The 15,459-nt window shown below is 45.0% G+C and overlaps 1 protein-coding gene and 1 long non-coding RNA gene across 5 annotated transcripts in view; both read left to right on the top strand.

Annotated features, from left to right (window-relative positions):
* The window catches only part of LOC121006142, a 978,004-nt gene that overhangs the window by 508,582 nt on the left and 453,963 nt on the right, over positions 1 to 15,459 (top strand). The window lies entirely within an intron of this gene.
* The window catches only part of AATK (apoptosis associated tyrosine kinase), a 93,047-nt gene that overhangs the window by 75,324 nt on the left and 2,264 nt on the right, over positions 1 to 15,459 (top strand). For 3 of the 4 annotated variants that reach the window (XM_040439073.1, XM_040439075.1, XM_040439074.1), the window contains 4 exons: positions 3,487 to 3,608; positions 7,105 to 7,254; positions 9,702 to 12,522; positions 13,080 to 13,176. In XM_040439073.1, the coding sequence (XP_040295007.1) occupies positions 3,487 to 3,608; positions 7,105 to 7,254; positions 9,702 to 12,522; positions 13,080 to 13,176 (3,190 nt within the window). The remainder of the gene's footprint in view (positions 1 to 3,486; positions 3,609 to 7,104; positions 7,255 to 9,701; positions 12,523 to 13,079; positions 13,177 to 15,459) is intronic. The other variant, XM_040439077.1, reaches the window with a different exon arrangement.

Genomic DNA, 15,459 nt, shown 5'->3' with positions numbered 1-15,459 from the left:
ATCAGTTCTTTTCTGGTATTGAGCCCCTAGGATGGAACTCAATGCCGGAAAAGAATAACGCTAGTGTGAAAATACCAAAGGGGGGCGGCGGGAGGGGGTAAGGGGTACTGCGATGATGTTTATTTAGAGATGATTCTGATTTTATTGTAGATTTATGGGTCCAATATTTTCTATGTGGTTGTTTGAATTAATAATAACACTGATAACTGAGTATTTAGAGACATGATCAGCAATAAACAGGATCACAAAAAACATGTATAATGATTGTGAATGATGTACAAAAAAATCATAGCAGCATATACGGTATATATATATATCTCAATAAAGTGCATCAGTTTAGTGAGAAATAGAATTGTGAGAAATAGAATTGAGAACCATAATGGAGGATATTTAGGAAATAGATTGTTTGGAGAAGGCTAGCTCAAATTGAGCAGGGAACGAGTATTAGATTGGCAGCTGTGATATCTAGAAAGTTAGCGAAATTAAGTGAGTTGAACAGTGTAATAAACTAATTACTAATAATAAATAATGTCGCCAACAGAGAGCGACTGATTATTAGAGCTTTTCAGTCCACTCAGGAAATAAGCAGAATGTTTAGATAATACATAAAAGGTGCTGCTAATAACTGATAAAAAAGACATCTCCTTATTATTGAAGCGGTGGTGTGAGAGCGAACACAACCGCCGCCATAATCGATCTATACCTAAATAATAACACCATTAATACATACAGAAGAATTGAAAAAAACAACACGCTAATGTTTTTTTGTTTTTTATTATTACCAAAGGCTTTTGAAAAAAGATAACACAGAGAGATATAAAGATATATTATCTTGTCTTGTCTTTATTTTAAAAGAATATAATAAAGGTTTAAAAAAATATATATATATAATAATTAGGCCTAAAACAGAATTGGTATAGCCCTCGGCTATTGATTTATGTTCATTTTCAAAACATTCTGGGCCAAAAGGGTCATTCTTTTCAAAAACTTTATATTGGCCCCCTTTCCCCATCCAGTTTACCAGAATACGTGCCTCTCCCAGGCAATGCAGAACGGAAAGAGCAACACCCCACATTTATGAAGAATTAATTTTTTTTTAATTAAGTGGAAGAAATTGTAATTATAAAACAATAAAATAAATTCCCTCTTGGCCTCACCTACTTAATGAAGCAGAATATTTCTCAATGTATTCACACCTGGCATAAATACATTAATAGATTTCCCTTCTTCCCTTCATTTAACATATCACAAAACTATCTGCCTGCAGACACCACTAGGGGGAGCTCAGTACATAGCAATTTATACAGTTACCACGGACTGCAATGGAAGCTGTAATAATCTCTTTGCACTGAGCTCCCCCTAGTGGCGGCTGCATGGAAATGCAGTGTATTTATGTCAGGAAGAGAAGAAGTTCAGCGCTGTGGCAGTCGCGTGGTCTGCCTCCATTGGAGGTCCATCACTGGTCCCATCATTGAATATCATATTTATTGTATTGATGATTAAAAATGAAGTGTATTTGACATTGACACGCTGTTAAAAAACAACAACCCGGTGAAGAGCTATGACATAGTATAGGGCCACTTGTTGGTGAAAGTGTATAGCAATGGGCACGTCCATCTCAGAGCTGCGTTGTTCTTGGTACCTTTGGGGCATTTAAGCCTCACCCCAATCTTTCCCACTTCTGGGAGTGGTTTACATAATAACCACCCATTTTCGAGCCAGGACAAGCCAAATTTGCCTGGATTGGGACTGTTGGCAACTATGGTGCTGGTGGACACACATGCTGCTCAGTCACTTTCCCCACAGTAAGGTCTCTGAATAGTAAGGGCTGGGGAGCCTTTAGGAATAGCTTTGTGCCCTGCTTGTCAGGGAGGGAGCAGATCCTGTGCAGTACTATGGCAGGAAAGCTGAGAAATCAGGGGAAGTAAAAGACTATATTGTCAGCTGCCAGAGGGGGAAGGAGAATGATTCTCTCCAGATCCCACCCCTAACAGCACCACACAGGGCAGCACAATAAATGATGAACAAAAAAAGTTTAAAGCACAATAAATTACTTTAAAAGGGTATTCTGGGGCTTAAATATTGATGACCTATCCTTAGGATGGCTTATCAATATCAGATTGGTGGAGGTCCATTTCCTAGCACGCCTGGCGATCATGATTGGGAGTCAGGGGGCACAGGGGCCTCTATACTTGTATACCAAGCACAGCGCCGTACATTGTATAGTGGCTGTGCTTGGTATTGCAGCTAAGTCCCATTCACTTGAATGGGACTGAGTTGCTTAAAGGCCATGTCACTGATGGACGTGACGGCACAGGCCTCAAGAAAAGGCCGCAGCGTTCACCTGAGCATGGCAGACGCTTCCAACAATAAATTTGTAGGTGTATCAAGTGGGACCTTCATAAAAGCAGTATTTCCTTCTTGGACATTGGGGGCTTATCTCTCGGATATGCCCCCAATGTCTGGTAGAAGTGATACCCGCACCTATACTTACAACAGAGCCCGCAAAGTTCCGGAGGGTGCACTGCACGTGCCCGGCCTCTCTCCATTCATTTCTATGGGATTACTGAAAATAGACCTTTTCCATAGAAGTGAATGGAGCGGTGGGCGCGCTTGCGCAGTGAACTTCCCATTCATTTCAATGGGACGCTCCAATAGAAATGAATGGAGGGCAGCCGTGCATGTGCCATGCGCCAGCTGGCACTTTGTGGGCTCCTTTCAAAGTACAGACCCGCACCTATCATGTATGTATTGCTAAGATGGGCAAACCTATTTAAGCGGATATTGATGACCTTTTGGTGCCACCTGCAAGGTCACTCTTCAATGGTTGCCAGGTGGCGGCTGAGGACCACAATGTGGCTCCAGATTCATATCAGAAGCATCCAGTACACATAACCCTCCATAAAGAAGTGCTCATAGCAGGTAGAAATGGAGCAGGGCATCTGTGGCCCCTGCATAGAAGGGTCCCGCTATCTAGGTGCCAAGGCCTCTTGTTTTTTTTTAATCCACAATCACTTCTACTGCCACCAGCCGTCTCCATTACACCTTCACCATGGTGCAGAATCGATCTCATAGGTTCAGTCCCACTTGTGGCGTCTCCAGGCGTATAGTCCCCCATAGGAGTGCTGGGAAATAAGTCCCTTTTTTTTCTGCCACTCAGACTGTCCTGTTACCATGTTACACACATTCTGTATTCTGTAATCAAACACCTTGGCGCTGCGCCAGCTGTCCTCAGCTTGTGCCAGAGGAAGCACCATGCTGCCCAGATTAAGGAAGGGGAGGGGAAGTAGTCACTCTCCCATCTCAGAGCAGGGCTCTGCCCAAAGGGGGAGGAGGGGACTTCAGTGTAACCTCTCTCGTCAGGGTGAATCAGACATCTGCTGATCCTCAGGGAGGAGGAGGAGGAGGAGGGGGAGAGTAGTAGGAAGCAGCAGCAGGGAAGCTTTAAAGTGTATCTAAGCGGCTGGCTGTGTTTGTGTCTTCCAGGATGACTACCTTGTGACGTCGGACCAGCTGTGGGTTCCGCTGCGCTGGATCGCACCTGAGCTCATTGATGAAGTACATGGGAACTTGCTGGTCGTGGATCAGACCAAGGCCAGTAACATCTGGTAAGACGCGACGTTTGTCTCTTTATTTGTCGCTAGCAGTAGGTCTTGGGTGGAGCCCGGAGCCTCCACAATGATGTATCATGCAGTACTCGGCTGAACCTGCGCCGCCGGTCCCTGTGCGTTCCTCATGCTGCTGCCCATCTGCATGAGGACGGAGTGCTATGTGCTTGGGTGGGGCCTCGACTTTCTAACCTGTAAACAAATGCAATCACACATTGGCCTACAATTATGTTACTTCATAGCGATGCCTGGCACATGGGGTGTAGGGTAGCCTTACAGCACCTAGGGAAACATATGGGGTATTTAAAGGGGGAGCTACAGAGGGTGAGCTCGAGACAAGGGGGTTCGACTTTTTACCATGCGCCCTGATTTTGTGCATCCTCATTGGGCATGGGGCTGCTAGGAATTATGAGAGATCACTTGGTATAAAATAGGCACTCCTTGGATGGGATATGCTCTCACCCTGACGCCCCCCCCCCCCCCCCCTCGTCAATATATTACGTGTTCTGTACACGTCAAGGGGAAAAAAAGAATAGGGCATGTTGAGTTTGAGCATGCTCTCTCCCCAGTCATAACATATGCACGCTCGGCCAAGCTGACCATGCACGTGTACGGGAAGGTCAGGAAGAACAGCTGGCGACCGAACAAGCATTTGAAGGTGTATGGCAGCTTTAAGAGAGAGGATGTAAAATGGAAGGCGACATACCCATCCGGCTGTTCAATCCGAACTTAAAGGGGGCGATAGTTGAATAAAAAAATATATTTTTGGGTCCAGGAATGCAAGGAGAACTTGTTTACAGGCCTCATGTGGACAGGATCTCCAGTACATCTGTCCTTTACATCAGGTCCATAGTGGTTACCTGTATGGACAAGCATCACGTAGATGTAACCCCCTTCATCTTGTCACCTACTAGTCATTTCAGTCCCTGGTTCGCTGTTGAATGGGGGTATATATAACATGTCGCCACCACAGGGAGGGGGGGGGGTTAAGTAGTATATATATATATATATTTGGGATCAAACTGGTGTAAAGTAGAACTTGCTTAACTGCCCATAGCAACCAATCAGATTCCACCGTTCATTTTCCAAAGGAGCTGTCAAAAATGAAAGGTGGAATCTAATTGGTTGCTATGGGCAACTAAGTCAATTCTACTTTACACCAGTTTGATAAATGACCGCAATTGTGCATCTTGACCATAGAAAATATCGGTATGCATTCTGCTTTCATTTCCCATATTGCCATATTGTGATTGGTTGCTATGGGTAACAAGGCCGCATCTTTTTCCAAATCAGATCTTTGTGTTTGTGATAATTCTTGTTGCCCTATTTACCATTTATTCTGGTTTTAATCATTATGTAAGGTGTTGGCCATCGCGACCACCAATCACCTCGCTGCGGTCACAGGTAGTTTCCTCAGCGTATTTGGTTGCCGTGGCAACAGAGCCACGTTCCCTGTATACTGTTCTGAAATATGAAGGGCGTAGAGTATGGAATTAAATGAAGTTACTTTATATTCTATGGGGGAGATTTAGCAAAATTGGTGTAAAGAAATAGTGGCTTAGTTGCCCATAGCAACCAATCAGATTCCAGCTTTCATTTTTCAGAGCTTCTTTGGAAAATGAAAGGAGGAATCTGATTGGTTGCTATGGGCAACTAAGCCTATTTTCTTTCCATCCCAGTTTTGATAAATCTCCTCCAGTGTGTTTAAGGGTGGCCGTGATAACTCATTTATTACCAGAACCTCATGTATGGCAACATGGCAGCCAGTCGCCTGTGGCTCTCCATCTGTTACAAAACTGCAATTCCCATCATCATCAGCGGCTATTATGGCATGATGGGAGTTGTAAGTTTGCAGCAGCTGGTGATCCGCAGTTTGGAGGTCAGCGTTGTAGTGACAGTATGTATATGTGATTTATTTTGGGGCATACCCATAATTCCATGTCATCGCCAATGTTATTAAAATCCAGTTGCATCATTTGCCGTCACATCTGGGCCCTGGCACCTAAGGGGCCCCTAGATCTGTCATATAAGATATATCAGTACTATGAATAGCCCTTCAGGTCCTCCTTACCGCTTGTAGTCGCCCCAATGACTGTTATATAATGTGTAGCTAAAGGCTGAGGGCTCGTTTGTCGGCATTGCATCTTTCATGTGGCCCTAAAAACCATCCTTGTCAGCAGCAAATCTCCCCTGTAAGGGCCCATCCACATGACCGTATGGCTGTGGTGCCTGTATTGTGGAACGTGATACACAGGCAACGGCTGTGTCAACTCCGTGATGTGGACCCGTTGACCTGAATGAGTCCACGATCTGCAAGATATGGCAAAAAAACGGACATGCCCTATCTTTTGCGGAGCACTCGGAGGTGCATATGTGGGCTTTCGGGTCCGTGCCTCCACAATGCAAAAGATAATACATGTCCTATTTTTTGCCATATCTTGCAGATCGTGGACTCATTCAGGTCAACGGGTCCGCATCCACAGCACGGAGTTCACACAGCCGATGTCTGTGTATCGCGGTCCACAATACAGGCACCACAGTCATACGGCCGTGTAAATGGGCCCTTACACGAGGAGATGTGCTGCTGACAAGGATGGTTTTTAGGGCCGAAGTTCACAAGGCCAGTGCCCATGTATTGTGGACTGCTATTTTTGTTCCGCAGCACGGGAATGGCAACCATATGGTCGTGTGAATGAGCCCTAAATAGGATGCGCTGCCAATAATAATAAAACTATGTGGGGACCAAACAATCGTACTAACGATCATTCCTTCCCCATACAGTCTCATGGGCCATTAAATGCTCAATGTTAGTGTTAGACCAGGCCCGGCAGGCAGATATCGAATGTGCCTAGAAGTACTGCAGCTGGTGCCAATTTTTTGGGTTCCAAACCTTTCTAAAAATCCATAGTTATTTGAGCGTTTTTTGAGGAACCAGGGTACCGCCATTCCTGCCCAGAGAGCAAAAATAAACCCCATACGCACATAGCTCTGATTCCTGCCCAGAGAGGACACATCAACCCCATAAGCACGTAGCTCTGGTTCAGAAATATTATCAGTAGAGCCGAGCGGTGCGGAGATGTCGTGCCGTCAGATACCTGTTGACTTTGAGAGACGGCCGAGGGTGGGGCGAGACTCATTGTACGCTGTACTCATTGTAATTAGAATTTACAGGCGCGGGCCGAGTGAGCCAAAGTTCACCAAGTAACTGAGCAAGTTAAAACAAAGGGAGCACAGTGTCATGTGCACGGTCTGAGCGCGTCGGTGGAAAAATAAAACCTTTAATTATGTTGTCCCTGCGAAAGAAGGCGGAAGAGGCGTCAGGAAGAAGCCGCATGCCGCACAGTTGTTTTTTCCATTGACATTAGCTGGTTGAAAAGGTGCACTAAAGTCTGCTCCACCGTACAGTGTGGCACCGGTGTTTCTGTATATAGGTGATGCCGCAGTGTAGATGCTTGTGTCGTTCAGGGGTTCATATGATGTCTTCTCTCCCACAAAGGTCCCTGGGCGTCACTCTCTGGGAGCTATTTGAATTGGGCCGTCAGCCTTATGACACGTACTCCGATCGGCAGGTTCTCTGCTATGTTATCAAGGAACAGCAGCTCAAGCTACCTAAGCCCCAACTCAAGCAACTCCTCTCGGACCGCTGGTAAGAAATCCTATGTGCATGTGGACCTCAGACTGTTTATTACCTGGAGACCCTCTTACCAGTCTTTCATTATAACTGTGGTGTCAGAGGTAGCATCTAATGGGCAATCCACACAAAGACCTCCAACAAGAACTCAGAAGCTTTGGTCTTCAGTGGCCCCATGGGCAGTCTTGGCTTCTAGCTGGATAAGGCCAAAATGTATCCCTTCTATGGCCACCTTAAAAGGGTTGTCTGCTTTAGAAAAGGCCTTGAAGATTAACAGATCACAACAGACCAATCAGCTATAGACCTCATGCACACGAACGTTGTTTTGGTCCGCATCCGAGCCGCAGTTTTTGCGGCTTGGATGCGGACCCATTCACTTCAATGGGGCCGCAAAAGATGCGGACAGCGCTCCGTGTGCTGTCCGCATCCGTTGCTCCATTCCAAAAATATATATAACCTGTCCTATTCTAGTCCGTTTTTCGGACAAGAATAGGCAGTTATTTTAATGGCTGTCCGTGCCGTTCCGGACTGCAAAACACACAATGGTCGTGTGCATGTTGCCATAATCTTTTGGGGTAACTGGCAACTCTCGCAAGTTGAATTTCAACATGACCACGACCAATTCTTTCTAGCAGGAGATAAGGTGTCTCCAGAAGTGTCTGCATGCATGTGTGTAAGGGGAGTTGGGAGGAACAGCTGTTGGCCGAATGACGTCTCAGCAGAAAACTGCTGAAGGTGTATTGGCGCCTTTTCTGCAAGGTTTCCCGCTGATTGCCAGGTGTCCCAGCAGGGGATCACTTTTTAATCACCTTCTAACAATTAGGGATTGTCCAAAGTGGAGAGCCCCTTTAACAGTGTGGTAACTAAAGCTTTACCAGGTATCGGGCATTCTTGGCGGGTCTGCACTCATGACAAAGAAAGGAACCATTATGGAAGGGAATATAATTTCCATAGCGCACATCGGGGACGGAGTAGATGCACCAACCATCTCATCTTGGAAACTAGAAGTCACCAGGGATTTTCTCCAATCAGAAAAACATGTGCATAACATGGATAAGTCACCCAAGAGACCTGCACATCACAGATTGTACACCATAGAAACGTAGCAAAGGTCAGCCACCACGCAAAGTCCCGCAACACCTCTCCGGGAACTCTCCTAACCTTGTCACCACATGTACTACGACATGGGCCACATAAAGCCGGCCGTCCAGGGGTTGATGTTATTGGGACCTATCCCTACACATTCTGACGCTGTCCAATCAGTGCTGGCAGTATTAAGATGCCCATACACATTAGAGCAAAATTGTCAGAACCTGTCAATTTTGACTAGATCGTCCAGTGATCAGTTTGCATGGAGGCGTCTTGACTCTCCCCTTGATGGCAGGTGTCGGCTCAAAACATGCTTGATTTCACCATTCCCAGAAGTCATTGTGTAGTCCTAGCCTTAAATTTCCAGGAGGAGTACAAGAGGTACAGCTCAACTCAAAGAGTTCTAAAAGATGTTCCAGAATTGTTGCCTGAAGAATGCAGGTACTCTTTAAGAACAGCAAGCGCAAACATCGTAGGCTGGACATAGATGTAACATAGTAGTAACATAGTAGTACATAAGGCCGAAAAAAGACATTTGTCCATCCAGTTCGGCCTGTTATCCTGCAAGTTGATCCAGAGGAAGGCAAAAAACCCTGTGAGGTAGAAGCCAATTTTCTCCACTTTAGGGGAAAAAAAAATTCCTTCCCGACTCCAATCAGGCAATCAGAATAACTCCCTGGATCAACGACCCCTCTCTAGTAGCTATAGCCTGTAATATTATTACACTCCAGAAGTACATCCAGGCCCCTCTTGAATTCCTTTATTGTACTCACCATCACCACCTCCTCAGGCAGAGAGCTCCATAGTCTGACTGCTCTTACCGTAAAGAATCCTCCTCTATGTTTGTGTACAAACCTTCTTTCCTCCAGACGCAGAGGATGTCCCCTCGTCACAGTCACAGTCCTGGGGATAAATAGATGATGGGATAGATCTCTGTACTGACCCCTGATATATTTATACATATTAATTCGATCTCCCCTCAGTCGTCTTTTTTTTAAAGTGAATAACCCTAATTTTGATAATCTTTCAGGGTACTGTAGTTGCCCCATTCCAGTTATTACTTTAGTTGCCCTCCTCTGAACCCTCTCCAGCTCTGCTATGTCTGCCTTGTTCACTGGAGCCCAGAACTGTACACAGTACTCCATGTGTGGTCTGACTAGCGATTTGTAAAGTGGTAGGACTATGTTCATATCACGGGAATCTATGCCCCTTCTGATGAAACCCATTATCTTGTTGGCCTTGGCAGCAGCTGCCTGACACTGGTTTTTGCTGCTTAGTTTGCTGTTTATTAAAATTCCTAGCATATTGTTAAAATGTCTTGCATATTGATTGCTATTGTTTCGTTTGTACTCATGTCTGCCTTTTTCTTCCAGGTATGAGGTAATGCAGTTTTGCTGGCTGCAACCAGAGCAAAGACCCTCAGCCGAGGAGGTGCACCTTCTTCTCTCCTACTTGAGTGTCAAGGGCGCTGGCGAGCTGGAGGAAGAATTTGAAAAGCGCTGGAACGCCATGAAACCCAATGGTGGTGCAGATAGCGGGGTCCACCATGACACAGAGCTGTCATCCTACCCGCTACTGGAGCATTTCTCCTCTGATGGATTTCATTCTGATGGGGACGATGTGTTAACTGTCACTCAAACAAGCCAGGGGCTCAACTTTGAGTATAAGTGGGAGCGTGGGCGTCATGAGCAATATCCACTGAGTCCTGGTTGCCAACCGTACCAAGACATGTACTACACCACAAGCTCCGGAGACAGAATCAGTCTGGGTGTGTCGCCATCTGGATATGAGAATAAGGACTGCAATCCTGACTCTCGGCCCCTTGAGTTGGTACCAGTCGTGAGTGCACGCAGTCCATCAGTGGCAGGGGACTACTACATCCGTATTGAGGAACATCTAGGCGGCAATGTCCAGCAGGACTACAGCCCACAGCATGAAGAATGTGGAGTAAAAGAAGATTCTGGGACAGAAGAGGAACCCTGTGGTAATAGTCCTTCTATAAGCCTTTCTATGGAGCCCCTTCTGGTACATGTCGATGGTCCTGCTGAAGATACCTGTTGGCTTAGTCATGACAAAAACCTAACTTCTTGCTCCACTTCTGAAGATGAGGTAGATGAACATCCTGTGGAGGAAAATGACAGGTTGAAGAATTTCGTTGACCCTCTTAGAGCTTCACCATCATTTAATCAGTTATGCCAAGCAAAGCCTGGCGCAGGAGAGATACCACTGCCAAATTTTTTAGAAAGTGAGGACACTGGGCCGATCTGTATGGAGAGATTGGATTCTGTTACGATTAATGCTGAAGATGTCTTGCAGCAAAGTGACTTTCAAGACATATCTGAGAGGCCTTCTCAGCTTTCTGTATTTTCCCCACATTGGGCATCAAACATTTCATCAAACAATAATATCTCCAGCGAACCCCAGCAACACAGCCCAGGTGTCTGGTGCAACCACCGCTCTGAAGACACCCAGGATAATGAGGTACTACCTCCATATGGACCTGAAACATGGCAGGTCATGGAGACTGGTGAGGGTGACAATAATGTGTCAATAGCTGAAGGATTACAGGAAGATTTTTACAAGGCTGAGGAGAAAATGATCCAGGAATATTCAGAAACTCAGGTCTCACCTGGTCCATTCTCCCCTGCTGCTGCAGAAAACACACAAGCTAATACCACTGTAACACACTCCAATCATGTCCCCCATCCTCTAGAGTTTCCAGGCAGTCCAGATGTAAATTCGGGTCAAGAAATGGATCCTCTTGGGGTAGGTTTGGTGACACATTGTGAAGTTTCAGAGTCTTCATGTAACCTCCAAATCACAGAAGAGGACGACATATTTAATGCTGTATCTCATGGTGAATTGCTGTCTCCAGATAAAGAGATAAAGAGCCCAGAGAAGACTGTCCCTAAGGACTTTTACCAGATGCAGAGTGACAGTGAAGATGAGGATACCATGGAGCTAACTTCAGGGGTGTTTACAGACCTCTCTAGTGAGAGAGGGGATATGGCTCCATCCTTTAGGTCCTTGCAGAAACAGGTGGGGACTCCGGACTCTTTAGATTCTTTGGATATGCCATCGACAGCCAGCTCCTGTGAGGCATTTGGCATGGGAACCTATGTCCCCTGTGCCCAGCACAAAGCACTGGACAGTGGCTATGAGACGGAGAACTATGAGTCTCCAGAGTTTGTTTTGAAAGAACCACAAGACAACAGAGAAACTGAAGTTTATTACCAGCTCAGTCAGTCCCAGGAACATAGCCTGGAACCTGGAGATATGCCAATGTCTCGTTCAGTAAGCAGTGATTTACAAGGACTAGATGCCAAGAATCCCTACCGAGATTCTGCATATTTCTCAGACTATGACTCCTTTAATCGTGAGGAAGAGGAGGAGGGTGACCGGGGAGATGAAAGCGAGCCGCAAGAAGTCTCCGAGAGCTCGCTGTGTACTAAACTTGATATAGAAACTACTGTGTCAGATTTAGGAGGGAAAGTCGAGGACTTAAATGCGGATCAAGGGGCCAACGGGGAAGGAAGTCTTCCTGAGATATCTCTTTCTCCTCTACCTTCTACTGCTATAAAGGAGGGTTCATTGCTGGAGCCTCCTCTGATAGTGAGGGAAGAGTCAGTGGATGAAGGTTTGGGGTTAGACTGTCATAAGGATTCTTCCACTGAGAAAGAATCTGATATAAGTTCATCCGTAGAGCCAACCCCTTCACACAGGACCTTCACACTGTCTCCTGCACAGCTGTGCCTGACCAAAACATGCATGGTCAAGCCAGGTACAGCAGGTAGTATCACACTGACCACTGGTCTGCAGGCAGATGACAAGTCAACAGGCAATAGAGAAGCACTGGGAGCCTCTCATCTACCCAAATGCCTTTCTCCTCCACTGATACGGAAGGAGGGTAGAGTTGGTGACTCCCCAGATGATGATGACGAGGATGAAGAAAGTGATGACAGTGACGAGTCTGATGAAGAACTCCGTTGCTATAACATCCAGGAGCACAGTGAAGAGAGCGAGGAAGAACACACTACTATACCCATTATTATCACAGATAATGGGAGCTGTGGGCATCTCAGAAGCCTCCTCAAGACGCCTAGTTTCTTGCCTCAAGCTGAACCAACAGAGCTGGACAGAAAAAAGAAAGCTGTCTCTTTCTTCGATGACGTCACAGTCTATTTATTCGACCAGGTACGTCTCTTGACTTCCAGATGTAACATCCATATGTTCTTTATGTCATATGTTCTCTTCGATCGTGTATAGCAGTGGTCTCCAAACTGCAACTCTCGAGAAGTTGCAAGCCACAATCCCTGCCACAGGGGCTGTCATTGTATGTAAGGGTTGTAGTTTTGGCCCATTCAATCTTTTTCTTCTCATAGACGTCTATAAAAGATGTTAAGATGACTAATGTGGTTGCACATAATTTCCATAGAATTTTATGGGGCTCAACTCTTAAGCGTCAGAGCTTTAGTGAGGGTCACGTCAGCACAAAGATCTCCTGATAGGGAATGGGGGGGTTAGTTGGCCACCTGAATTTTGCAGCTGAGACAGTGGCGTTAGGGAACACTTTAATTTTGTGGTAGTGACCACCATGAACTGTGGACATCCCTGGTGATGAGTGCTATAGTAGATCTGTAGCAGGCCTAGTGATGATGAATGGGGGTGCATGTGGTAAAATGGTGGGATTTTGGCCCTGTCTACCCTTTAGGCCTTCTTAAGACCCGCTGTGGTTTTGTTTTTGGTTCTAGGAAAGCCCAACACTGGAGATACCGGATCAGGAATTTCCTGAACTTCCTTCTGTACTGCAGGAGATGAATTTTAAAGAGCCCACAGACCATCTCTTAGGTAAACATAAAAACATGGAGTATTCTGGATGGATGGTGGTGGGGGGGGGGGGGGGGGGGACACTGTGGTCATAGTTTTAGGGGTTATGTTTTCATAACATACTATAGGCAGGACATGCCTAAAAGCACATGCACACTGGTGCACCCTTCTCAATGACTAAGTCAGTTAGATTCCTGCCCATCAATCTAATTTCAACCAATTAACAGCATGCTCTTTTAGTGAAGCTTCTATGCAGACCTATAAGTGCCGATGGTAATAGACTACAAACAGGTAGTCTGATCCTGCTGTTCTTTCCATTTGTCCCCTGCTTCCTGTTATCATAATGACTGTGTTTGCAAAATATGAAGGGGTACAAATGAAAGGATGTACAACTACAGGATTAGACTACACATGGTTTGTTTGTAGTCTGTTACCATGGAGATGCATAGGTCTGCAGTCAGTTATCAAGTCGCTTCATTTTGCATTGTACGTGCATTGGAGCAATACCAAAACATTGATTTGTGAAAATTGACATTTTAAAACAACCTTTAAAACATCTTTACATGTTCAGGTATATGAGCACTCATGGATTAACCATTCTGGTGCTTAAGATTAATGTCTGTAAGCAGATACGATGTTCCAGGATGGCCTTACTCAAACAGATTTGTGACGTACACTGGCTTTAAGCTGACACATGGGAGGTAATCCAGTAAATCAGTGCAGTGGTGAATGGAGAACATTCCTAGACATACGGAATGAGTACAATGAGGAGGATGGGAGATGTGTATGTCTTAGGCCAAGTTCACACTTCAGTTATTTGGTCAGTTATTTCCATCAGTTATTGTGAGCCAAAACCAGTAGTAAAGCCTACTCAGAGATTAGGTATAATGGAAAGATCTGCACCTGTTCTATGCTTTTGACCTGGTTTTGGCTCACAATAACTGATTAAATAACTGAATTGTGAATTCAGCCTAAGATGTGGTTTGTAGTGTATTGAAAGGGTTAACATTTAATACTTGCATAAATTTCTCACCATTTTCAAGATCTCTGCTTGCTCTGCTTAAAAGTCTGTGAACCCTTCAGAAGTCCTAAAAGTAGATAAAGATGACCGAATCAAATAAATGAGTCAAAAATATTAGACCTATTTATTTAACTATGTAATTTAGGGGTAACAGGTTCCCTTTAAATGAGAAGTGTTGTTTGGAGAAAGGAAAACCCTGCATCCAGCATAAAAACCTCATCTCTTATGTGACATGTGTTGGTGGTACCAAGTTTGGGTCTGTTCTACTGCATCTGGACCAGGACGGCTTGCCGCCATTGATGGAACAATGAATTCTGAATTATACCAGCAAATTCTAAAGGAAAATGTCAGGACATCTTTCCGTGAGCTGAATCTCAAGAGAATTTGGGTCATGAAGCAAGACATCAACCCTAAGTACACATGTCGTTCGACCAAAGAATGGTAAAAGTTAAAGTTTTGGAATGGCCAAGTCAAAGTCTTGACTAGGGATGAGCGATCTTCTGTTTTCAAGTTCGGTGTACAAGGTTCGGGTTCTCTAAGAATTCCATTATGGATTCCGCTACCATGGACCATAACTACCATAAGTGGTAGCGCAATCCATAACGGAATTCTTAGACATCCCGAACCCAAACCTTGTACACCGAACTTGAAAACAGAAGTTTGCTCAACACTACTCCTGACCTAATTCACTAGAAATGTTGTGGAAAGACCTGGAGCGAGCAGTTCATGGGAGGAAGCCCACCAACATAGCAATAGGAATCGGCTAAAATTTCTCTGAGCTGATGTTCAGGACTAATCAACAATTACAGGGAACGTTTACTTGCAGTTATTGCTGCACAACACTCACAGTATGTGATACTAGATGATTTCCCTCAAAAAATAAACGACCAAGTGTAATATTTTTGACTCATTTGTCTGATTTGGTTATCGTTTTCAACTTTTACAACTTTTGTGAAAATCTGATATTGTTTGAGGTCAGATTTATGCAGAAATATGGAACATTCTGAAGGGTTCACAGACTTTCAAGCACCACTGTACAGTGATCCCTCAAGATACAATGGCCTTAGGATACAATATTTTCCTCTTACAATGATGGTCTTTTCTGGGCCATCATAAGTTGAAACTAGACTCAACCTACAATGCCTCAGACTCTAGTCCAGCCAATCAATATGGGCATTTCACTGGTAAAACACCTTTACTTGTCCAGTAACTCCCCTGCAGAACTAAATGTCCTGTACTGCCCCCCGTCTCTGCCAGGATGACATGCTCCTTTGGACACCATT

The sequence above is a fragment of the Bufo bufo genome, chromosome 6 (assembly GCF_905171765.1).
Source record: "Bufo bufo chromosome 6, aBufBuf1.1, whole genome shotgun sequence".
Lineage (NCBI taxonomy): Eukaryota > Metazoa > Chordata > Amphibia > Anura > Bufonidae > Bufo > Bufo bufo.
Note: the sequence above shows the minus strand (reverse complement) of the source record. Positions and strands in the feature narration are given on the sequence as shown.